The sequence below is a fragment of the Etheostoma spectabile genome, chromosome 10 (assembly GCF_008692095.1).
Source record: "Etheostoma spectabile isolate EspeVRDwgs_2016 chromosome 10, UIUC_Espe_1.0, whole genome shotgun sequence".
In the NCBI taxonomy this organism is placed as follows: domain Eukaryota; kingdom Metazoa; phylum Chordata; class Actinopteri; order Perciformes; family Percidae; genus Etheostoma; species Etheostoma spectabile.
Window position 1 is genome coordinate 451,394 of NC_045742.1, and position 25,374 is coordinate 476,767.

Consider the following 25,374-nt stretch of genomic DNA (forward strand, 5'->3'; position numbering starts at 1 on the left):
TGAAAGATGGCACATGGATGTTTTGACTAATTTTACGCAGCAAGCCAAGTGACAAGTCAACGTTTATGAAATATGTTGTTGAATTATTTTTCTGCAGATTGTTTTAATGGCAAATAGAGGCAGAGTGGATATTCACAGACGGTTGCAAGTGTGATTAAACAAAATAGGATGACTTCAGGTTACAATTTATTTTTGTAGTTTTGTCCATCGTTCTAATCAGTAATATTATCATTATTCTCACTCATTGTAACTGCTAATTGAATCAGGGAACACTGCGTCTTCCCCAAAAAGAAGTCAGACCGAGCAAAAAACATCAACGGCCAAACAGGTTTTAAATAACCCTAACCAAACCAGTTTGATAAAGGAAATAAAGAAAAACTGTAAAGTGATTACCTTAACTGCCTCCCTAATTCAACTTTGATGTACTGTACTTCAAGTGTTTTATCTCAAAATAAAGTATTTGAGACTCCCAACCTTTCTGGCATGTGAACATAGCAGTGTCTACTGATCCATCAACACTGCTTCCATATGTTGGCAGGTTGTGACCAGGTCAACCAAGGAGATTTCTTCTGCTTCATTTAAGTTATTTTGAACAGGTCTGAAGTAATTCATCTTGAAAATTCAAAGCAAAGATTAAAGTATTAGAGCTTGAGTCCATGTACTGCCACATTTACCTGGCTTAACTTTTCCTCATCAGAGCAGCTTCTTGCTCTAACTCCTAAATAAAAATGTGAGACTGCTTTGTGAAGTTCTGTGGTCACACACATACACACACACACACACTAAAGCTAACAAGAGACAGAGCTCGAGCAGATGCATTTAATGTATTATTCAATGCAGCACATCCAATGCTATCACTTCATGGAGTTATAAGCATAAATATGTAATAATAACTCCCTGTGTTACGCACTGTAATGCTTAGAAATATGTAGCTCTCTGTAGGATCTTACAGGAGAACCCAAAAAATATATTTGTTACCTGAAGACTTTATTTCTGTATTTCTTATATCCATTCTTTTTGCTCCAATCCCTTCCCCCTAAAGGGGCAAACAACACCCAGAAAGGAGGGTCTCAGCTGGGATGGAAGTGTTAAGAAGAGAGAATGGGGGGTGGAGATTAAGCTGCCATTTCAGGCCGGGTTGCTGGTGTCACTGAGGCTCTGGGGTGTTGTATTTTATTGTGAAGCTAGCTTGTTAGTTGTTGAGGTACAGCTGGGGTGACTGACTTCCACAGTGCATGCATGTTTAGAGGGATTACAGAGTGTTCAATGCGTTATTGAAAAAAGCGGACAAATAGCAGATCACCGCTCCCTCCAGACGGTTCGGGACATGACAGTTATTTGTTGTGGAGAAAACAAAGAGAATTGGGGGGGGGGAGAAAGGAAAAAAAAAAAAAGACGTTTTTTTCTCTTGGGCTAGAGTCTGGCAGGTGCTGGTTTGATGAATGAGAAGACTTGGATTTCTTTGCTCCGGAGCGCCAGGGATAGAGAATGGCCCATAGCAATCAATGTAGATCAGCCAACACTGCTCCCCAAGCAGCAGAGTGATAGAGTGTGGAGCAGAATGGAGATAGAAATTGTTTCTGTGTGTTGTGTGTGCCTGTGTTCCTTTGCAAAAAAGAGAGGAAGAGGACATGTGCATATGGGAATGATGTGAGGGAAGAGAGGAACGTTCAGGACGGAGGAAACAAGCAACCTGTTATTAAATCTCCTCACCCGCCGTACGACCATTTTCTAAGAACAACGCACCAGATAAAAGCAACCCAACGGCCTTCCAGTGCCTTGAGGTTTGAGAATTCAGTTGTGTTGACATCAGTAAGACACCAGTCTATCACACATACTCTCCTCGTTCATCACATAAACACACACACACACACACACACACACACACACACAACTGTGTCCACTCTCTTTCTATTTTTCCCCTCATTGTCTTTCTAAGCCTGCTTTGAATCCTTCTCTGTATTCATGCAAGCTCACCAAGTATTTAAAACAAATCTGTCGTCTCTGGAGGTAAAGACAGCTGGACATGGAGGTCTTAGCTGAGACGTGTGGGGCTGCCAATTAGAAAACAATGTGTTTGGAGATGAGGAGTGGGATCTGTGCTGCTGGGTGGAGGGACGAGCGCCGGATGATGGCAGCTGTCATGTTTTTACAGCAAAGACACAGTCCCTCTTTTGTCATACAGTACATCTCAGGAGCTTCTGTGTACTCTAATGAGGAACAAAGCCTACAAGCATATTAAACACTGTGACATACTGCAACTGCTCTTACACTGACAGCGCAGGACGGCTGTTGTGCGCAGATGCTCGCAGTACAAGATGACTGCCTTGCCATGACTGATGCAACAGTTGCTGAACGTTGGTAAAGCCAATGGAAAGAAAGGTTGATCAGGCATTATGGATGGGCATTAAAACAATGTAAACCATGGGAGGATATGCATTTGTCTACCACCACAGACATGTGGTCTGACAGCCTGGAGGACTTTAGTCTGTGGCCTGACATGACTGGTTACAGTTGCTAAGCTATGATTGATAATTACCTTTGTAAAATGTTTAATTAACCTCTTTTCTGGTCATTGTATCTTTAAAAAGTTTCTGAAGTGATAGAACATGTATTGAAAACAATAATCAAATATTCACTTAAGTAATTCACTGAGCCAACGTGCCATTGTTAGCTTTTCAAACTAAAGAATTTTGCTGCTTTTAGGCAACTCCTTGGGGAATTGTATACGGAATAACATGGTCATTTGTCAGTATTCTGACACATTGGATAGAGTTTTTGGTTTAACTGATTACAAAATAGCCAACAGATTATCAGAAATAACAGTAATTGTTCCCTGCAGCTCTAGTTAGTAGTAAAAAAATGAATGCAATGTTTCTGGTTGTACTCATAGATTCTGGCCAGGTCCTTTGATGAATACTTCATTTCCCAGTGGCTCGGCTGGAATTTGTTGAAGACAATACTTTGTAGCAGTTCCTAATGAATTAGCATGCAGGTTGTGTGTTTCTTGCTCCACATATCCACCTCCATCGCTTCTTCTGTCAGAGAAAAAGTGTGTGAGCGGGGCAGTCCCTCTGCACCTGTCGACACTGATACACAGATGGAGGGATAATTGTGAAGGGATGATTGTTAAGGAGATAATTGGAGTTTCCAAACCCCCTGATAGGAGTTGGTCTGGGCAGGGTTTCTGACCTGCTGCCCAGGTAAGCATTTATTCAGCAGGCGGCAAGGCTCTGCAGCAAAGCAGACTGGAAACGTAGCAAGAAACAGCGAGGAGGAGAGACAATGGCCCGGCGTGAAAGGGTTAGAGAGTGAGACACAGAAAGAGAAAGGTGTGTTCAGAGCTGAGGGGAGTGCTCTCACACCCTCCATTACCCATGTAATGAGGCGATGCAGTGCCATTGTTTTATTACTTAGAGGAAATAGGAGGGATCTCGATTCCGCCGTGTGGTCTCTGTGTTTCCCACTGCTAGGCTGGCATCTGTTCCCTTTGTTCGCAGCAGTCTCCCTATCATCTCCTCTCACACTAATGCTTCCCTTTCCTCCGTCTTAGCCTTCTGTCCACCCTCACCGACATTTTCAGGACATGCTTGCTTTTTGGCTCATCCTTATTAACCTTCATTTACCCCCGTTTTGACTAATGAAATCTCTCATGAGGAGCCAAAGCTTCCCGGCATTAATCTAAGATCTGTTTGGCTGGTCAACTGCTCCGATCATCGATGTTCCCAGTGGTGGAAGCTTAAGAGTTTAGAGTCCTTCTGCCCACCATCTTTCTCTATTTTCTTTACTTTTTCTTCCTTCTACCTTCACTTTTCCTCCCTTTTCTCCATTATTGTCTTTCTTTTGCCACACACAGTGATAACATAAACACAATTGTATTGCCTTTACATAGACAGTAAATCTCCCCTACGCCTAAAGAGCTAAAGCTGTTATACCGGGTAATAGCGAGCACACCTCTCTGGAGCACAACACTCCTTGGGGCATATAGATACTCTAGAGAGGTAAAAAGGCAGTGAGGCAAAGCCCACCCTCTCCTAAAAACTTGTTTTGCATTACATGAGTATGCATGGATCATCTTTTTACAGTACTTCGACACATGAGCACAGAATAAATCATTTTCTCCAGAATAGATTTCAAGTCATTCATGGGAGATCCTGGAGAAAACTGTCCTCGCAGTAAAACCCGCCAACTCGGTCTTGTCTGGAGACATTAATGCAGATCCACGTTGGGTCCCCTCTGTCCCCTAGATCCCTGTCTTCTGAATAAAAGGAGATTTATTGCACTGTTAACGATTGGGAGATAATTGTGAAGGGATGATTGTTAAGGAGATAATTGGAGTTTCCACAGCCCCTGACAGGAGTCGGTCTGGGCAGGGTTTCTGACCTGCTGTGAGTCACTCTGTGTGGGAGAGCCAACCCGGTGTCACGCCAGTTCGTGAAATGGTCACGTTATTTTAATTTGATTTCTGTAAATATTTTTGTGTTTTTCACGGTTTTCTCGTTTCTTACATGCTCTGGGGGACGCAACAACGGGGAAATGAACCTCCACCGTAGGACCACAATGACGACAATGGGACGGTTGTGGTTAGGAAGACAATAACGTGGAAAGGAATTGCAACACACGGGATACGATCCCCAGTCTCCGGGGTCTCCTGTGTTGTTCTACGCATCCACCCCCCCGACCAACCTCCTTGTGCGGATTTTCGACTTTTTAATACTACTCGCTACCGTGATCGCGCTGTTATCACGAAAGAGGCTTCCCATTGAAATACATTACTTCAAAATTTGTACGCAACATTCGAAAATAACAACCTTAACGTAACCTGTACATAAATCAATAGATTACATAACATGACCATTTCACGAACTGCCATGAGACTGGGCTGGGGAGGGCTTATGGAGTAGGCCACCCCCAGCCATCACCTGAGGGATTTTTCACAGCACAAGCTGTGTGTGAGACTGTGAGACGCCCCTTTGTCAAAACCAGCAAGAGAGATTTTTGTGCAGGGGGAAGGGAGTGCAGGGAGTATGTGCAGGTCCTGAGTCTTCCATGCACATGTGCTTATGTGTGCATCAGATATTGAGTCTCATTAAGGTAGCTGATTAGCTCTCCGGAAGATGGATGGGACGAGAGGGACCACAACATGCTCTCTGTTTTTATTACACACATTATCTGACATTTATTAGCCATGGGTGGCTGAGTGGAGGATGATTGTGTGCGTCTTCCAGTGTATGGTGTCAGATGTGTTTATCTCACCTCAAAGTGCTCTGTGGTTGATTGAGCGACCCTTAACCCTGTCGAGGTGGAGTATATTACTGCCTGATGTGACAGCAGCTTCCCTTCTCCTTCCCTTTCATCTTTCAAAAGAATACCTTATACTAAATATGGAAAACATAGTATAGTGTACCCTGTGAACATGAGTCTTAGCAGTCAAGTAAAGGGACTCTATGCCATCCAAAATTGAAACGTGTTTTCATACCTGGACTAGTGTTTTTAATATATATGATTATTTTGGTGGATTGTTCTGAAATCTGACCGTATACAGATCACAGAAAATGAGGGGAGAGAGAGAAGGGGAATGAAATGTGGCATTGATCCCCAGAAAGACACAATCCACAGACCTTCTGTTTACTGTCAGCACCATAACGCCTACCCACACTTTCAATAGTTAGTTAGTTAGTTAGTTACAAAGACATTTACACATGGGCTGAATGCAGAAATCCTTTTTGTGATGAAACCTCATCACCATGCACTTTAAAAGAATAGAACTCATTGTCAACAAAAAAGGAATTCACCTCTTATAACACAGCTAAAACAATGAATTAATGTTCAAGAAATTTAATAATCGATCAGTAATCATTTTGATAATCAACTAATCATTTAAGTCCATTATCAAGCAACAGCCGTATAAGTCCACAGCCATGCTAGCAGCTCTGTGAGGCTGAGCTCAGACACAGCAATGCTAACTGGTTGATATTAAGGTATTTTGTTTACAATGTTCACCATCTTAGTTGGGCCTGTTAGCATGCTGCCATCTGCTAATTAGCACTAAACCTACACTAAATCTTAACCTGCTGGTGACAGGAAATGTCAGATGATCACCAAAGTCAGTGAGATTCATCGGCTGGCCTCCATAAATGTCTCTACACAATGTCATGGCGATCCGTCTGATAGTCAGTCTGGACCACAGTGTTGGAGCGACCAACAAACCAGCATTGCCATCCATTGATCATGCTGCTAGCATGGCTAAACAACAAAAGGCTAGAACAATTTTGTTCTACATGCTCTGGTTCCAGCCTCTCAGATGTGAAGACATGCGGTTTTCCTCACGTTTATATCATGATGTTTATATCATAAGGTTTTGATTGATGGTTGAAAATAAAACAGACTTTTGAAATTGTTGCCTTGGTCTGTGAGAGGCATTTTCCCATGAATTCTGACTGGATAATCATGCTGAAAACATAACAGATAGTTGCAGCCCTATGATACAGTGTCCTTGCTTGTCTTTGTTTTGTCCTATTTTACAACCAGTTTTGACTGAAAATGAAAACAGAGTTGACCTCCTCAGGCCTCAGACTGAAATCTGCAGTCTTGTGGTGTAAAGGTGATATTGGATGGACAGAATAATATCGGGTGTAGGAGTAGGATTGAGACTGAATGAAGGTGGGCTGTGACTCTGGGAGTCAATCTGGCAGGGTTATGCTGAGGTGGAGGAAAGCTGGGCTGGATTCAGCTGCTCACTCTTCCATCCCACGGTCTTTGTCCGGTGATGCCCAGAGGGGAATTTCTTTTCTTTGTGAGTGTTTTGAATGTCACAGTGCAAAAAACAAAGAATAGAGAATTGTATATAGTTTGTCAGTTGATAAGATAATCCACTTAAATTGGATGTCCTATATCACTCCCCTGGAGTAAGGATCTATTTTTTTAAAGGACCTTTATGGATGGCTGAACAAGAACCCTCCAATCAGAATGTTTCCTCCAGCTGAACCTAGCTTTCTGCTGCTGTGAAATTCTTTTTCTACTGCTGACCTTAATGTTGCACAGGATAATGGCATGCAAGTCCCATGGGAGGGAAATAGTAGAAGCCCCGTGTTCTTGCTGTGTGTGTTTGAGGAGGCGTATAATGTATATAACATCCATATCAGAATTTGTGGTTTGCATGCGGTCACAGTACACCAGTCCAGAGTATATGTGTTTACTGAGCCAACATGCTCGAGAACGTTCCTCATATTGATTCTAGCAAACCTGCTTTTGGCTTTCCCCAAAAAATACATTTAAATAATTGTTTTGTACAATTCAATTCAACTTTATTGATTTTTTTGGGAGATATCAAGCAATGCAGAGCTATTGAAAAAAGAATCACACACACCCACACAAAGGAGCTGCTCTGCAATACCACAGTCCTACACACAGGTTGGTGTGGAGCTCCAGTGGAGCAGCCTGGAGGCAGGTACCATGCACAAGGGCACCTTGACACCTTTGACTCATGCAGTTTGCAATGTAAAAAGAAGCTGTAGTTACATAGTGCCCATTCAAATTGTCTTACTTTGACATATGGATATTTTCCTTTCAACAACTTGAAAAAAATCAGACAGTGTGTGTTTTTTTTTTGTTTTTCATAGATTCTGTTTCTATTTCTATAGCTGCTAAATAAGGTTCAGTCTGCAAAACTAAGCCCATCATAAGTTTATAGAAACCATAATTATTTCAATTTTTACAGCTTCATTATTAATGTAGTCAAAAAGTCAAAGTCAGACTTTTAAGAGTGAACCAGTAAAGGTCTGGTAGTATGATATGATTTTCTGCTGGGCTATAAACATTCATGGGCAGGATGAAGGATGCAGCGTTGCTACAGCCCTCTGGCGTCACCCTCCCATCATCCACGACTTCAGATGCTGTAACAACTGTCACTAACATGCCCTCTTTGTGCAGCCGGCACAGACACGTCTGTCATTTGATATTTGGCTCATGCTAAGCAGAGGAACAGCTGCAGGGCACAGGAAACAGAGAACAGGGAAGACAGTAGCTATGTGAGTTGTTTCTGACAGCTCCTCCTGTTCAGCCAGTATCAGTCCCTTTAGGATTTGAGTTTTTTCTCTCTTTCCTGCAGCACAGAACTCTTTGCAAATAGACTTATTGTTCATTCATAGGGAAAGTTTAGCTTTACTGCATCATCTGTATGCTGAAGAGTTTTGTTGACTTTTGGAAAACATTATGGTTTGTTTTAAGTGTAAATAAAAATGTGATGTTGTGGAAATGTGCTTCCATTATTTCACAAAATATCTGAGGATTTTGCAAAGCCAAGTCCGTTTTGCAAATTTGCTAATTCCTTGAGGGGAAACCTAATTATGATAAAATGTCCAAACACTCACAATTCCCACTTCATCTTCCAACAGTCCTTTAGCAGCTCTGAGCTACTGTAATCCTTGCCAGAGAAACAGACCGTTGCCCCGGCAACCTCAGTTCTGCCGCCATGGCAGCTGTAACTGTGGCGAGGAGACTCGGAGTGCCAGGGTAGACAGGTGTTGCTGGGGTCTTACAGATCACTTTAGGTCTCTCAGCCCTGCCACCGATGTCGTTACACATGTGGAGCAACGCTAACAAGCCCCTCACACACAGACACACTCAATACGCCGCTCCCGTATACTGCTATCAGAACAAGACCCGAGACTGCTGAGTTACACTAATGTTCTGTGTCATGCTCTTGTCGAATTAGACAAGCACATGGTTCTGTTGCCAGCTCGGAGCAGGAGGTCTATGCCACATGGCTGCACGTTTTTTGGCGGACACACATACTGTAGGTATGAGAAATGACTCACATTCAGTGAAACACGGTAACCTGCTGCAGGGCAGAGTAATGGGACACTGCACAAAAAGTCAAACAAGCTCTCATTACCTTTCATCCAGGCAGAACGTGGGGGCCACGGCTGAAATTGGTCCTAGAAAATTGTAAGGGGAAATATAATGTGTGCTCGTGGAAAGCAATAGCTGAGAGAGTGTCGATTTAATAGCAACAGCCAGGATGGTACAGACCAGGATGGAAAGATAGTTCTGTTACTGTGTGGCGAGGCTCAAAATGTCTATTTCAGGGCTTTTTTTAAGTAGGGTGAGTCACCAGGCTTTTGGAGCACTAGAGACTGTGTGTGTGTGTGTGTGTGGTACCACTGAATTCCTTACTCTCCCTACATCTCCGTCACACACACGCAAACACGTGGCTACCCGGCGGGTGCAGGTCTGTGACGGGTGAGGCGTTTTGGGTATGGGCCATCCTCTCTCTATCTTGCCCTCAGCTCCTAGCAGCGAGCTGGCCCTCGTGCGGGGACAGGCAGCGGCTTCAATCTGTTTGGTAAATACTGAGATAAGTAAGGCCCAACCATCACCATCGCAGAAAATAGCCCAGGCCATACCTGCAAGTACAAAGATAGCACACTATGCTGAAAGCACGGATACATGCCTACCAAAAAGAAAACTGTGAACATAAATTAGCTATTTTGAGATGTTATAGGGTGTAAAAGAAGCCAGAGTGACAAACAGACAATGGGAGAAAGAGACTGAGGGAGAAAAGCAAATGAGAGATGCAAACGCCTCCTGCTGCCAGTAAAATGTCAATGGAACCCTGGGGATGCATTGATTAACCTCTGTACTCCTAATCTGCCTTCACCTTCTGCATCTCTCCAACTGAGAGCAGACACACAGACTGGTGGAACACAGAGATTCACACTGACCAGATCTGCATGAACATGCCTAAGAGCAGTTGAATGGATGCAAGGGGAAAGCTATTAGAGCTATTTTCAAAAGCACTGTGTGATGACTCAGGTTTCAATTGAAAGGGTTAACAAATAATTCTTTTTTTATACATTTGTTAATGTAGATGATAGACAACAATGAAAATAAAAACGCAATGCAAACTTCCACACTCCCTGGAATTCAATTTAGTTCAATTCAGTTTAGCTTGATTCAGTTCCTTCAAAAATGAAATACAATGCAGTAACTAACGAGTATTTCCATTATCAATTAATTGATCAGTTTTTTGGTCTATAAAGCCTCATGAAATTGTGAAATTGAACATCATCATTTTTCAAGGGGATGCCTTTTTTTCTGTTTGACCAAAAGTCTAAAACTCAAAAATGTTTAATTCACTGTTATGTAAGAGCAGCAAATCCTCACATTGGAGAAGCTGGAATTGACTGTTTAATTGGTTATTGGACTATTTATTTTAACTTCAGCTCAATACATTTTTGTCTCCCCAAATGGGAAAATCTGTAGAATGTAGGTGTCATGCAACAACAAGAGACAAAACAGGTCAGACAATCACATTTGTTCATGTAGTTAAATCAACTGTATGAAACCTAAATGGTGTGGTTAAAATTTTTACAATTCTTAAAAATTTTAATTTTGTTTTTTACAGTCAGTTATAAAGGAGTTTTTCTCAGTTAAATTCAAATATTCCATAATCCTCTAATGAGTCCAAATACTAACCTTCTTGTTTTCTCTGTTCCCTTGGCAGTTTGCTCCCAGTTCTCTAAAGGTGTGTATGCCATCATCGGCCTGTATGACAGGAAGACGGTCAACATGCTCATGTCCTTCTGCGGAGCGCTGCATGTGTGCTTCGTCACGCCGTCCTTCCCCATCGAGACAGCCAACCAGTTTGTTATCCAGCTGAGACCTGAGCTCCAGGACGCTCTGGTGGGCGTGATCGACCACTACGGATGGACCAAGTTTGTCTACATGTACAGTTCTGACTCAGGTAGGAAACTTAGTTATTTAATTTATCATCATGCTACATATGTGGCCTAATCATTTTAAGGGAACAGCTTTATGTTTAATAAACACATATCTTTACATCATTATAAAAGATGCGACTTTGAAGTGGGCTAAGCCATTAGCTTAACCAGAAGTGCCTTCTTTCACCTCAGTAACATTGCCCGTCTCCGCCCATCACTCACCCTCTCTGCTGCCCCAACTTTGATTCACGCCTTCATCACATCCACAACTGACTACTGCAACAGCATCCTCTATGGTTCACCTGCTAAAGCCTTAACTAAACTCCAAAACATCCCAAACTCTGCTGCCCGTCTCCTCACACACACCCGTACCCGGGATCACATCACGCCCTTCCTTCAGAACCTCCGCTGGCTCCCTGTATCCCAACACATCCAGGTTAAAGTCCCCTTCCATAACCAGGCTCCTTCCTACCTCACAGACCCCCCCCCCCCCCCCCCCCCCCCCCCCATACACGTCTGTGACTGCGCTTACCTGGACTCATTCACAACACACCTCTTCAGATTAGCTTCCCCCCTACAGTAGTCTTACATTTCTCCCCTGATAGTAAGTGGTTTTCTTGTTTTTAATTGCTTTTAATATGCTTGATTTATGTGTTGGTTTACTGCCTATCTGTTTTTAATGTGCTAAATGTGCTGGTTTTATTGTAAAGTATCTTTGACTACCATGTAAAGCGCTATATAAATAAAGGGAATTATTAATATTATTATTATTCTGTGAAATGGTTCATATAAAGGTTTTCAATTGATTATCAAGATACATATCTTAAATACGGTATGTTATCATCCTCAGTCATGATTTCTTCTGAAAAGCAGTTTAACTACATGCTCATGAATACAATCAGAGGCAAAACCAGTCATTAAACCAACCACCATTTGTCGTCTTCATATTGCCATGGCGACAGCAATTGGGTCATAGCCATTGTACAGCAATGAGCAGCCATCAGAACGTTTATTTCAGACAAAGACGGAGAACACAGAAAAGAAACATTGACCTGCAGATAAATCACCCACTGGAACAAAAGACAAAGGCTTTTGTTGAGCGGTCCCTCAGTCAGTAGCCTGCCAAAAGAAACACAAAGTGCTGTAGCATACAATTTAAACATCTTCATAACATTCCTGTAGACATAATGCAACACACAGACTCCTCCTCTTCACCCCCTTCCCCCCTCATCTCTCCGCTATACCCTTCCCACAATGCCATTCCATCTGTCCCAGGTGTTGTGGGTTTTGGAGCATAATTATGAAGGATGTATTATGTGTGTGTGTGTGTGCCAAAAAGTATGCATGCTTTGTATACGTGTGTGCATTTTGCTCATGGAAATTATTGCAACTTTTCTCTGCTTGTGTTTGTGACTTGTTTGTGAGCGACATAAGCAGGCTTAAGATGCCTTCATGTCACTCTGCAAAGCAAACTATCAAGCAGTGACAGGGGAGATTTCACAGTGGCCTCTGGCCCTATTCATTCACCACACACGTCCCACAGATTTCTTCTTCTTCTGTGATCCCTTCATTACCAACTCACAAACTGCTGGGTAGTCTGTGCGTGCGTGCATGCGTGCGTGCGTGCGTGCGTGCGTGCGTGCGTGCGTGCGTGCGTGCAGGGTCGCCCCCGTGTGATTGAGTGGTGGGATGGAGCCAGTAGAATCCATATCAGTAGTCCTCTGTTGCCTGGATACTACGCTGTAGTCACCCTTCCTACAGGGTTATTTTAAGCCTTTAAGAAAAATCCTGTTAAGTTGTGAGGAATTTATTTTATGTGTGTGTGTGTGTGTGTGTGTGCTTTTTCCAAATATTTTATCAAAGTATCTTTTTTTAGCACTTGTAGGTGAAATTTCTGATAAAAAGCTTAAAAGCTCTTTAATGTCTAGTCTAATATATCTGTATTATCTTGTACTTTTTCAGTGGTCAAGGACGTACAGATATACCATATGCAGTGTCAGTTTTCTAAAACTCCAGGAGCTTTACCATTTTCTCCCCTTTTTTCTAATAATACCTGTCTTGCTGTCTTACAGCATCCTCTAGTAACAGTGCCTTTCATTTTTATTTTCCAAAGCCAAGAACGGGAAAACAAATGTGATAGCCCATTAAACTTCTCATAAACAATACTCAGGAAATGGTTTTCCCAAAGCGTTATTTTCTCTACTCTCGATTGCCCGGTGCCCAGGTCTCCATGTATTGCCTCTGGCCAGAAGGATGCTTATGACAGCCAGATTCCATTATGATATTATTCTCTTTCAGGGATGCCTTTGGAGAACCATTTTTACTTTGGCCAGTCCTACGAGCCTCCCCGTCACACTGGCTCTGATTTATAGGGTGCATCAGCCACATAGCTACATTTGAAAAGGCGAGAGGATATTCAATGCTTCATAAAGTGAGACAAAAAAGGGAAAAAACAGGGAAGATATAAGAAGATAAGAAAAGGTCTAGCCACACTTGTGGCATTGAAGAAAAGTTGACTCCAAGTCGTTCCATAATACATTACAATACAGAACATCTCCACAAAGCGTTAATGGACATTGCACTAATTAAAACTCATCTTGCTCAAATGCTGGAATATAATGTACATAATGCATAACCAGATCAACAAACAAATAAACACATCAAGACTTTATAAAGAAGTAAGAGCAGTGAAAAAGAGAGAATGAAAAGATAAAACTAGGTGCACTGCTTCAGCTGGCTGATGTTATGTTGCATGGTGCTGTCCCTGGTGCTGAAACCTTTACCGGTCCTGGGACTCCTTTCAAACCAGTTGTCCATTCTCCTCAGCACCCAGTGGCCTTATTCACCGCCATGGTTAGGTGCCCCCTGTTTTCCCATGCCTATCATCAGTTTCACAGTTTCTGTCAGCACCAAGGGCTACAATTATTCACAGTGAATGGATAGAGACCCAATGAAATGTGTTATATGTCCCCATGTACATTTTTACACATTTTCTCTTTTTTTGATGCGTCTATTAATTCTTTACATTGTACTGTTCGGTGGTCATATGTGGATGTGAAACACTATTCACCTTTTTGTTTCTTAATGACCTGATGTCAAATAGGCAGTGTGAATGTCCTGGAGAGCAGCTGGTGTGTATTTTAATAAGGCCAGGCAATCATCTTTCACAGGCGGTGACTGCCTCTCTCATTCTACTTTTGACAGGGTCTGTGTTCCTGTTGTTGTGGATAAGCTATATTTACATTTGCTCGATATGCATACAACGCCTGTATGAACACAAACAAACAAGCATGGAGGATATACAAAACACATTATGTATAGGCCCATGGTGGCTCTAACGGGGTTTACCGGCTTAGTGTTGGAAAAAACAAATACAGCTTCATCGTGTGTTAGTTTACATTTTCTAAATTTTGTAATTGCTATAATTCATTTGGGCAATGTCTACCAGTCTGCTGCGGGGGAAATTACTTTATTTACTCTGCAGAACAACTGTGGCTGGCAGCGCGAGAGGAACCTGATTGGTCTACAGCCAGCAGCAAAGGAGTACAAATGGGAGTCAGACTGTAAATCAGAGCTCTAGATCAATGTGTTCTCTAATCGCCATTTCTTTTCTGTCTTAGCATGAGCATTTAAATCATTGGTTGTTCTACATCTGGCTCTATGATGTCTCTGCAGCCTATTTGTGACAGTGTAATTGAGTAATGCCACCTGTAATTGGTGCTCAGTGGACGTAAAGCGGGCTGTGAGTGTGTCCCCTGCGATGGTGCATGGGCTGATTATTTCTTAGTGTGAAAGTGGTGATTATTTAGCCTGGCGCTGTACGAACTGGAAAAGCACACCTGTACGAGTCAGAGTGTTTAATGGACTGTCCTACTCGTTTTACTTCATCACGGAAGCTACAGGGGAGATACTGATGGATAAGCTTATCAGGAGCAGTTTGGTTTTTCTGCACAGCTTCTGTTTTGTTCCCACGTGTTTTAATTTATCTTTCAGCTCATAATATAACTACACGCTGCATAAGTTTAGCCTGCACATAACTTATGTCTCATGCTGCCGACACGTATGAATTGCTCTCGGTAGAGAGCTAATCATTCATCACTTCATTCATCTTGGATGTGTTTGGGGAACTTTTTCTGTAAATGCCTACACAGATTCTATTTTACATTTCAGTCAGGACTTACTTCCTGCAATTAGAGTTGTACCTTTCTCTACACTCCTGTCTAGGCCTGTCAGTGCTGCAGAAGGTTCTGGACACAGCAGCGGAGAGGAACTGGCTGGTGACCTCGGTCAACGTGGAGACCATGACTGAGGCCTCTTTCCTGAAAGTGTTCCAGGATTTGGACAAGAGGAAGGAGGGCCAGATTATCATCGATTGTGAAACAGAGAGGCTCACTGGCATCCTTAAAAAGGTAAAGAGCTTTTCTTTGTTTTTTTAAATGAGAGGGGGTTATGTAATTATGTTGCAATATATAATGCAATTTCAGCAGCTAGACTGCTACCTCAACATAATGAAACCATACTGAAGTTTGTTCACGTGCGCCAACACAACACAATTAGGAATGCTAAATGATCCATGTATTTTCCTTTTGAACATATAAAGCTTATCATAAATGGATTTCGACGCCTGCATGTTAAGTTTTAAAAGACTACATAAGAAATGAAACATTTCAACAAATTTCAAAACACAAGAACAAGAATGGGCATGTTTGAATTGGGCGAACAACAGAGAGACAGGAAGAGAAAGGTGTGGGTATAAATGGGGAGTGGGGGTTGGTTGGCGGTCTGCTAGTGTTTAGTCTCCTGGAGCATCAAGGACAGGCGAGATAAATAAAGCAGCATTGGCATTTGGAGTCGGCAGTTCCGCTGTGATAGGATCATCACTTACTCAGCTCTGCGCGGTTAAAAGAAAAAGGCATCACAATTGACTGTTTGTTAAACCCTGTCCCCCACAGCTTAGAAACCATAACTAGGCATGGCAGGTGTGTCAAGCTTTGGATAACAGAGTCATCTTCTGGTGAGGCTTTCTGCCTGAGACATGAAGCTTTAGCCTGAATCCTCAAACACAATATCATGCATGTAAGTCCATAGAAGACCCGTCTTAGGTTTCCTGTTTAAAACCAGACGGCTTGAGAAGGGGAAGCTTTTTCACACCAACTCATTTAGCTAACCGTTGCTCAATTAGCTAGCTAGCTACAGCTAATAAAATATGCTAGGGACAGTTGTCTTTGAAGCTGGCTAAGTCGCCGATCTACAGATAAAAATGAGAAGCCTGCCTCTGTCAAAAATCAAGTACCCATTGTTTCAAAAGTTACAAAAATGCTGAGCTACTGTGATTAAAAACCTTTTTCATAGCAGACACTTTGGCACGTAATAGGAGAAAAAGCACAGGTGTAACTGATAACGAGCGCATTCCATTCAGGTGAGCTGATTACAGGGCTCTGGTGTTTTGCATGCTGGCTCACTGGCGTGGCTTACTGACTCAATGGGGGTCAGCCATTGATAAGAAAATGTGTTTCACCTGTGTTCTCCTGCTATGACAACATGTCTGCTGTGAAAGAGGTGTTGTAACCTGCATATGTGCAACGTGAATACTGAAAGCTTGACAGACTTGACAGCATTTGTATCCCCAGAAATATCCACACATTTGTCATATTTTGCTTGTAAGTGTCACTTGTATGAATTATGACTCTTCAGTCAGACAGTTTTCTGTTTCAGTACTTTTCAGAAGAAGAAGAAAGAAAAAAAACATACACACATGCACTTTGATGTTAGTTATTCCCCATCTATGTGGCTCCTCTGTGCGAGTGTTATTGATGGCCCCGTGTCTACAGTTAAGGTTATTGCATCAGTTCTCACCAGTTTACAGGAGCTGAGTCTAAGAAGTTCTCCATTCAGACGTCCACCATCAATCACCCACATCTGCTCCCTGCCTGTGCATCCAAACAGTGGCGAACGCACTCACATCGCCTCTGCCTGTTTGGCCCTTTAAACTCCCCCGTGTTCATCTCATTCATCTCATACAGTACACAGATTCTTCTACGATAATGTCACTGACAGTTTCCTGAGGGTGACTCCTCACATCGACTGAATGTTGATGTAGTCTCCTTAGAGAACATTCAGCGTGACAGAAGAACTACCTCGAAAACGTTTTAGTGCGTTCTCCAACCGAGAGACAACACGGTGACCCCTCCTCCTGGGGCTGAACTCTGAGTGACTCTTTAAATCTGCGTGTATAATTAAAACACTATTCACTTCTAAAACATTTCCGTGTGACGGTGCGCTGTGGCAGTAATGTGTGTCTTCCCCCGGTCTTGGGTGTATTGGTGTCAGCGCTGCTGCCTGTCTCTCCTCCTTCCCTTCAGTTTTCCTTGCCACAGGCTCGTCCGCAGGGCCCGCCTTGTACTAGGGTCACCATTAATAACAAATGCCACCTTCTGTCATAAACTACAGCATTATTAGACACACACACATTACACACGGACAAAAGACACTCCCTGAAGTAATGCAAGTGAAAATGCTCACAGAGAGGGGACTAGCTAAAAATGTGTGAGGTCATGCGTAGTGCCTGACCAGAGACAGTGGAATGAGCCTCATATTATCTGTCCTCAGGCTGGATGGTGCATGGCTTTGAATAAGCGCTGCCTACTTGGCCTTATTTCATGTGTCTGCCCAGTATGCTGTGATGACACATTTACACACACACATTTGTTGTACAGTAGAGCAGGCTCTTTATTTAAGCATAGGCGAACTCGACAGTTGCCCTGAGTGCCACCAGCTAAGACAAGTATTATTTTTTCAAATCATTTCAAACCACATCTATATTCAAACGTCAGGGAAACTGGTGTCCAGTGTGCCCATTTCATTTATAAATAAACCACTTCTGGCACTACACTACACACCTCCCACTGCCCTGACCCCGCCGGCAGTTCTAGAGTGACAGCAGCACAGGCAGAAGAGAGATGCAGGCATGGGAGAGGGTCCTGTGCACAGTTCAACACTGACAGACTTCATTATTTGACAATATTATTGGTGAAATCTGCAATATTGTAAGTTTTTTAGATATTAGATCAAAGATCAACTCAGCGTTTCTGGGGTCCCACTATTGAAAGCAGAAGAGGAGGAGGAGGAGGGAAGCAAACATATTACGTGTTATTTTTTTTATTTAACCTTTATTTAACCAGGAAAATCCCATTGAGATTACTAATCTCTTTTTCAAGGGAGTCCTGGCCAAGACAGCGGCACAGATCACAACAATTCCGTACATTACAGACAATTTTTATAACAATTTCATAAAACTATTTAAAACATTTACAGACCATAGATTTCATTTCCAAACCTTTGAGCAAGAGTTTAAACTGGCCAATTGCAACCACTTCCTTTAATTTACAAACTGGTGATTTTATGACACCTAAAGGCCTCGAGGATAGGACGTGCCCTATGTTTTGTGCAGTTTAGTTTCATTAAAGAGTTAAATGTACATAAAATGCATTTCCTACTCCTTTTATTACCTCCTTTGACTGTTTTTCCTATTTTGATTTTTTTGTTTTGTTTTTGTAATACAGTTTTTTTTTATTGCTAAACAACAGTGGGCACAACTGGAGCTGCATGTGCAAAACTCCAGTCTGCACTACCAACAGTCACCTGAGCTAAACAGTTGACATCATCATCATCATCATCATCAAGACAACTCTTGACACACGTCTCAAAACAGGCTCAGCACCGCACACTACACACAATCCTCACTGAGATAACACACACGCTGTCAGTGAGAGGAAAAGCACTAGCATCAGACTCCAAGACAGAAAATACTCACTTTCTGATCTTTACTGTTTGAGCAATTTCAGTGACTTCACACTACTCAATACTTTCTTTAAAAAAAGATATAGATTTCATAATATAACAATTTTCACGTAAGGTAAAGAAGAAGGAATGGAAGTTACTGAAAAAAGGGAGAGGAAATGGGAAAGTAGAAGAAAAAACCTGTCAAACAAATAACAATGTGCTTTCTTAATCAAAAATTAGAATAGAGATGTAAATGGGAAAGGAGAAGAAAGTAAAGGGGAGAGGAAAGGAAAGTAAATGGGAGTGGAGAGGACTTTTTTTTATTCATGTTCTATAAGCTACATTGATGGGTTTTGTTCTGGAGTCTGTTGATATGTTGGGTTTTTACTAGTGTATTAATGCTGATCTCTGTTCATTTACTGATCGTTTATTGTATTAAATGTTAAATGTTTAGTGCTTTTTCTCTGATGTATTGTCTGACCTGCACAAGGTGAAGTACTGTGCACTCTACCAGGTAAACTGCTGAGACACCTCTCTGTCTAAACCCTTCTTTCTCTTTCTCTCACACACACACACACACGCACACACAGACACACACACACAAACCACCTGCCTGTTTTTGTATCACAGGCATTTTATTCTCTCTCCTCTGACCTTGTCTTTCAGATTGTCGAACAAGGCAAGAATGCAAAGAGCTACCACTACATTCTGGCTAACCTGGTAAGGAATATGTCGTCTTCTTCTTCTTCTTCTTCTTCTTCTTCTTCTTCTCACTGCATCTTTTTAACTATTTAGAATTCTTTGAAATATTTCCACATACTGTACTTGTTAACACACATCCATGCTTCATGAATGAATAGCATTGCCATGAAATCTGGCTGTTAAAAGGATTCCAGACCTTCGGTGCTTTATTGCCAGTTTAATAGACTTGCATGTGCCGAATAATTTCGCCTATCTTCTTTTATGTCTTTTATGTTCTCTCATTCCATTTTCCTCTTCAGCTACTTCATATATTCTCTTACTGGACCATCAAACCGGCAGACATCACAGCAGCCTAGTAGACTCACAGTAAAGCCCAAGCAGGAAACGTGTTAGAGTCAGAATTCTATACAGACTACAGTTACAGAAAAAGGTCCGGCAGTAAATGTATGCAAGCTTATGTCCATTAGCTCTACTGGTCTGCTGCCATTTTCTCTATGCAAACGGTGTGCAGGCAGTCTCATTAAATGCAACCAAATGAAGAGAAAATTGACATCAACCAAAGCTGTAGTAATAACAGCATTAATATGCAGCTGCTGGCAAACAATTTCTCACTGCTGGGGTTTTTAGATTGGCTCAATCGCTTTCATCGGGCCAGTTTGTCAGATTTAATTTTGAATGATAAGGCTCGGACGGTAATAACAGCTTATACGCAAAGTGGCCACATTCATTTATAAATTACCAGGGTTTTTTTTAAATCTCCAAACTTACTTAGTGTGTGTGTGTGTGTGTGTGTGTGTGTGTGTGTGTGTGTGTTGCTGTTGTGTGCGTGTGTGTGGGTAATCTGAAAAACATAATCTAGCGATAGAGAAAAATGTTGATGAAATCTCTGTCAGAAAAAACTCCCATATCCAGTGGTAGGCTAGTTTCTATAGTAACCACTTCAGCTTCAGAAAATCAAGATATTTATGCAATTTCTCCTTCTTATCACGTGAATATATGCATAAGCAGCTGATTTGGTGCTGGCACGCCAAGAGATTTAGGACTAGTTTTTCCCCTCTTATTGGGCCTGAGTGATATTATTGGGTGGTCTACCATGGTCCGGCCGATGTGCATAGTCCTAATGTGTAACAGGAGGAGCAGAGCCCAGTGTGGGTGGTAAGAAGGGAGCCGGGGCTTCACGTATTGGTTTATTAGCTCTATTCTCCAGTCTAGCGGAATACAAGCCACTGGGTTTGAAAGCCCACCTACTGGTGTGTGGTGTGTGTGTGTGTGGTGTGTGGTGTGTGTGCTGGTGGTGTTGTGTGTGGTGTGGTGTGTGTGTGTGTGTGTGTGTGTGTGTGTGTGTGTGTGTGTGTGTTTGTTAATCTGAAAAACATTGCCTAGCAATTGAGAAAATGTTGGTTAAAATGTTGAAGAAAAACCTTCCAGTGGTAGTAAAGGCTAGTTTCTATAGTAACCTCTTCAGCTCACTGCACTGCATTAGCTCATACATGAAGCAGAAAAAATACACTAGCCTCTCTGCTCAGCTGAGAAATATGGACACCTGGCAGCAACTAACACACAGGTACATTAGGGAGACAGTGGTGAGAAGAGGGGGTAGACTTAACACCGCCCCCTTTGTCTCCTTTAGCTTGAGCTAGCCTTTTAGTTTGTACCTGTGACAATGTCTGACACCAGAAGGGCATGAAACTATCTGAAAAGCATGCTGGTTAACAGCCAGCCACTTCTTTTTGGCTTCATTTCTCTTTACCATGTGGATGTGACAATCAGAGGAAGTAATCAAGTGAGAGTTGGAGATAGACATATGGCCTCAGAGCTGAAGCTGCACATGACATGAAACACATGACATCAGAGCACAACGAGAAAGGATACCTTTTCTTTTTATCAGTCAAAACGTTGCTCTTCAATCTTAGACAAATCACGGACAAGTCTTTTCTCCCATTCCCCTGCTCGGTCTATACTGTCTGTCTGTCTCTTCTACCCCCCCCCCCCCCCCCCCCCCCCCCCCCCACGCTGATAGGCAGCCTGCTGAGAGACCGAATGTGCCTTTCTACCCGCTCTGAAAAACAGCCTCCTCCACATAGTAGTCAGGGGGGAAATAGATGTAGGCGCTACCATTACAGTGAAATGCTTCCTTCTCCATTCTGTTCTGCCAGAGGCATCCCCTTGCAATGTTCCCCTTAGCCTATGAGGTTTTGATCCTGCCATTGTTAACAGTAGCCTATGAGGACTTAGTTTATCAGAGATTAGCTCCGGACTGAACACAGACATGAAATGAGTTTTTTTTCTTCCTCTCACACCCCTCAGGAAAGATTAAGATGAAGTATGCTCAGTGGGACAACCTCTCTAAGTGAAAAAGAAGGATCTGTTTCATTATGCTAGTAACCCTTGCACTGTTGATGGTACAGTTAAAACAGTAACTACCTGCACACTGCAGTGCATTCTGCAGAATTAACTTCTAATACAGGTGCACACTAGACCCCTGGATCCCAACCGTTTGGGGCAGGCAGACTGAAGCAGGGCATTGTACATAAATGACCAGATCAATTTCTTTGTCCATCAGTTCACAAGAAATAAAAGCCAAAGTCAAAAGACTGTCTGTCAAATGAAGCAGCAAAAATATGCTTTTATTCTGATATTCTATCCTGTGATTCCTATTCTTCAGTGGTTCACATCCTGGGGGTTGGGACTCCCCAAGGGGTAAAATCTGAAGGGTCACAAAATGGTTAAATAGATTCCAAAAAAGAAAATATAACATATTTCTCTCACAAAATGTTGTTTATTTCTGTTGAAGGGCTTTTGCGCATTCATTTGTTTAAGGAGTCACAAAGGCCCAAAAGGTTTGGAACAACTGATCTAGCGACCCCTCCAATTTGTTATTGTCATTCCAGCAAGTATGGTCCAATGTCCACTGCCAGGAATTTCACTAAATCCATCTGAGGACTCTGCACTGCTTTGTGTGCAGTTAGTATAATCATGCATTGTGCATGTGAAAGACATGGCAATTTTCTTTACCTATGCACATATCTCTTTTTCGACGTGTATGTCTCAGTTCACCTCTCTCACTGTCCACTTCCTGTCTCAGGGCTTCCTGGACATCGACCTGACAGACCTGAGGAAAGGTGGGGCGAATATCACCGGCTTTCAGCTCGTCAACAACTCTGAGCCAGCCGTCAGCCGCGTCGTCCAGCAGTGGATGGAGTTTGACAACAAAGACTCCAAAGTGCCCAAGAGTGGACTCAAAGTACTACTGCTTTTCTCTCTGATCTGTCCTCCTTCTTTTTTTCTCCTTCTATCTTCGAAGCGTTAATACAAGAAGTCGTAAGGCAGCACAGGATATGACAAGATGCTACATTTGAAGTAACACAAACTAAATCATGATCAGGCCATCTTTCTCAGAAGGTGTGATTAGATTTTCTTTTCTTTCTTTCGTTTTTTTGTGACAGCATATTGCAAAAAGCTATGAGGAAAAAGAAAGGAAAGGGTTTCTACTAAAGTTTTTGGACAGATAACCCTTGCTCCTGTCTGAGTGTGGTGATTCAGATCTGGGATTTCTGCTATTTCATTATTATTATTGATTTCAAACCAAAACAACTGTCCAACCTGCTAAGATAGAAGATTGATTCCAAATTCAAATATCTGTATTTTTACAGGGTCAAGCTGTAAACTGATAATTAAGGTAATAAGAAAGTATCCTTGGGAGTAAACACAAAGCTGACGAAGGCTTTTGCTGCCATGCTTCTCCTCAGCCAATAAGTTACAGTTTCATCACTGTTCGCTTTCTCTTTTCAGTACACAGGCGCTCTAACATATGACGGGGTAAAAGTCATGTCCACGGCCTTCCAGAATTTAAGGAGACAGAGGATAGACATCTCTCGCAGGGGCAACGCTGGAGAGTGTCTTGCCAACCCACCAGCTCCCTGGGGACAGGGCATAGACATCCAGAGAGCCTTGCAGCAGGTATGTGCGCATGCATGGGAACATGCTAATGTGTGCACACGCATGCACATACATTGAACCTCAAACTGACACACAATTGTGCAAATTCTTGAGTGGCACATTGGCTAACGACACCTGAGTTGGGGCTGGCTGAACAAATTAGGTCTCATTCTGTCGTGTAAAGTTCACATTAAGCCGTACGAGAGCTGTGCAGTATCAAATGTGACATCACGGCTGGTAAACAAATCCTGCAGGCAATAACACTCAGCTGTGATCATCATGCAATATGACATCAGCAATTGAGTTTAGAATTGTACATTTTGGCATTGTAGATAGCAATGTTGGACTGGCCTTGAGACTTCCCAGTGTCTCATTGAGACATGCAGACATTCATGCTTGTAATAGCATCTATATCGAGGACAATTGTTTACAGCTTTTTAAAATCCCTTTGGCACTAATTTCAAAACCTTGACGTCATTTTTTAAAACTCTAGACAACTAGACTAGACAACTCACAAATAGTGATCAAAGTGCACATTTTTTCAAAACTCTAACACTTACTTTTCTATTGCTTGGATACAATACACATTAATCAAAGAGTCCAATCCTGCCAACTCGTTACTGATGATTTAGACAGATACTTTATTATACTGTATATCTAAGGTTTGTATATATATACTCGTACCACATTGTTGGCCGTGCCCGAAGGTTTTTTCCAAGATGTTTGGCTAATAAAAACATCCATTGTGATGTAGAGGAGAACCTGAGGCCAAATCCACATGACAGGGTTGATGAAGATGTAGAAGAACAGCATTCACTCCTTTGTTTTGCTTTTTACGGTACAAGCAAGTTGAAGAACGCTGTATTTCATGTTTTACAGTACTGTCTTTTCTATTTCCTAGCTAATTATTTAGCTTTTGATTCAAATTAAGCTATGTTGTGATTGTACTGTAATACATTCCAGGTTATGGTCAGTGACTCCCCTGTGTCTGTAGTACTCGCTCTACTACTGCAGTGCTTTTACAGGGATGTATTTTCAACTAGTACTATAATGAAACATGTATCACCTATTTTGTACTACAATATTTAAGGATTGTACTAACTTCTTTTTTTTAGCTTGTGTGTGGCTGATCTAAAGTAACGTTTCAATGGTATTTCACAATAAATTAGTTTTATGAACCAATGATTGTGCAAATGTAAGATTTCTTTAAAGATATGAATGCACAATGCGATGTTTGAACATCTGACAGCCTGTGTTACAGGGGATAACCGAAATGACGTCAAGGTTCTGAAATTTGTAGCAAAGTGATTGTAAAAAAAACAAACTCCAATTAGATTGAAACTGTGATTTAAAAAAAAAAAGTAACTGCAGAAATAGAGTAGCCAATTAAAAATACAATTAAAATTCCAGTGTGTAATGTTTGTAGCCTGGAACACCATTCACATTATGTATGTAGGTATAATAAATTTACTGTTTTGAGAGCACATTTGTAATTTCATTTGAGTGTGTGTGTGTGTGTGTGTGTGTGTGTGTGTGTGTGTGTGTGTGTGTGTGTGTGTGTGTGTGTGTGTGTGTGTGTGCAGCCCGAGGCTCTGTCTGCAGAGTGGCTGTGCAGAGGCCTGCTCAGTGTCAATCTAGCCATCTGCCTGTGGATGGACTGGAGATGGAAGCCGTGTTCGCTCAATTAACTCCATCACACAGCCAAGACAAACACATTGCGCTGTACACAGACACGCACACCGTCTGTCATTCCCGTCCACTGGGACCCGGCACTGTGGACTTTCACAAATGAATACTACATAAACACATGCACAATTTGCTTAACATGCATCGCGTGTAAGCTTGACATGCAAATGCTTGCTGTCAGCGCAGACATGAAGAAATAGGACTGCATGAATATCATGCTTCATGGCAGCTATTATTTACCCATGAGCTAGACAATTCTGACCCTTTCGATGACTTATTTCTTACTCCATTACAGGTCCGTATAGATGGATTGACTGGTCACATTCAGTTCAATGAGAAAGGCCGCAGAACCAACTACACTGTTAGCATCATGGAACTGGCCCCCTCCGGACCAAAGAAGGTAAGTCTGGAGCCTGAGGCCCCAGTCAATGAGATGCATTTTGCTCAAGGACCAATTAAAAAGTGAGAGTAACATTTTATAATGATTATATTATTAATTGTTATGTATACTTTGAGCATGAAAAGTGAATCAGAAACAAGG

General features: G+C 42.1%; 1 protein-coding gene across 1 annotated transcript in view; it reads left to right on the top strand.

Moving 5' to 3' along the window:
* The window catches only part of gria1a (glutamate receptor, ionotropic, AMPA 1a), a gene marked incomplete in the record, with an annotated part of 67,784 nt that overhangs the window by 7,149 nt on the left and 35,261 nt on the right, over positions 1 to 25,374 (top strand). Inside the window, 6 exon segments of the mRNA XM_032528684.1 lie at positions 10,508 to 10,747; positions 14,949 to 15,133; positions 19,173 to 19,226; positions 22,294 to 22,452; positions 23,001 to 23,168; positions 25,129 to 25,233. Coding sequence (XP_032384575.1) covers positions 10,508 to 10,747; positions 14,949 to 15,133; positions 19,173 to 19,226; positions 22,294 to 22,452; positions 23,001 to 23,168; positions 25,129 to 25,233 — 911 coding nt within the window.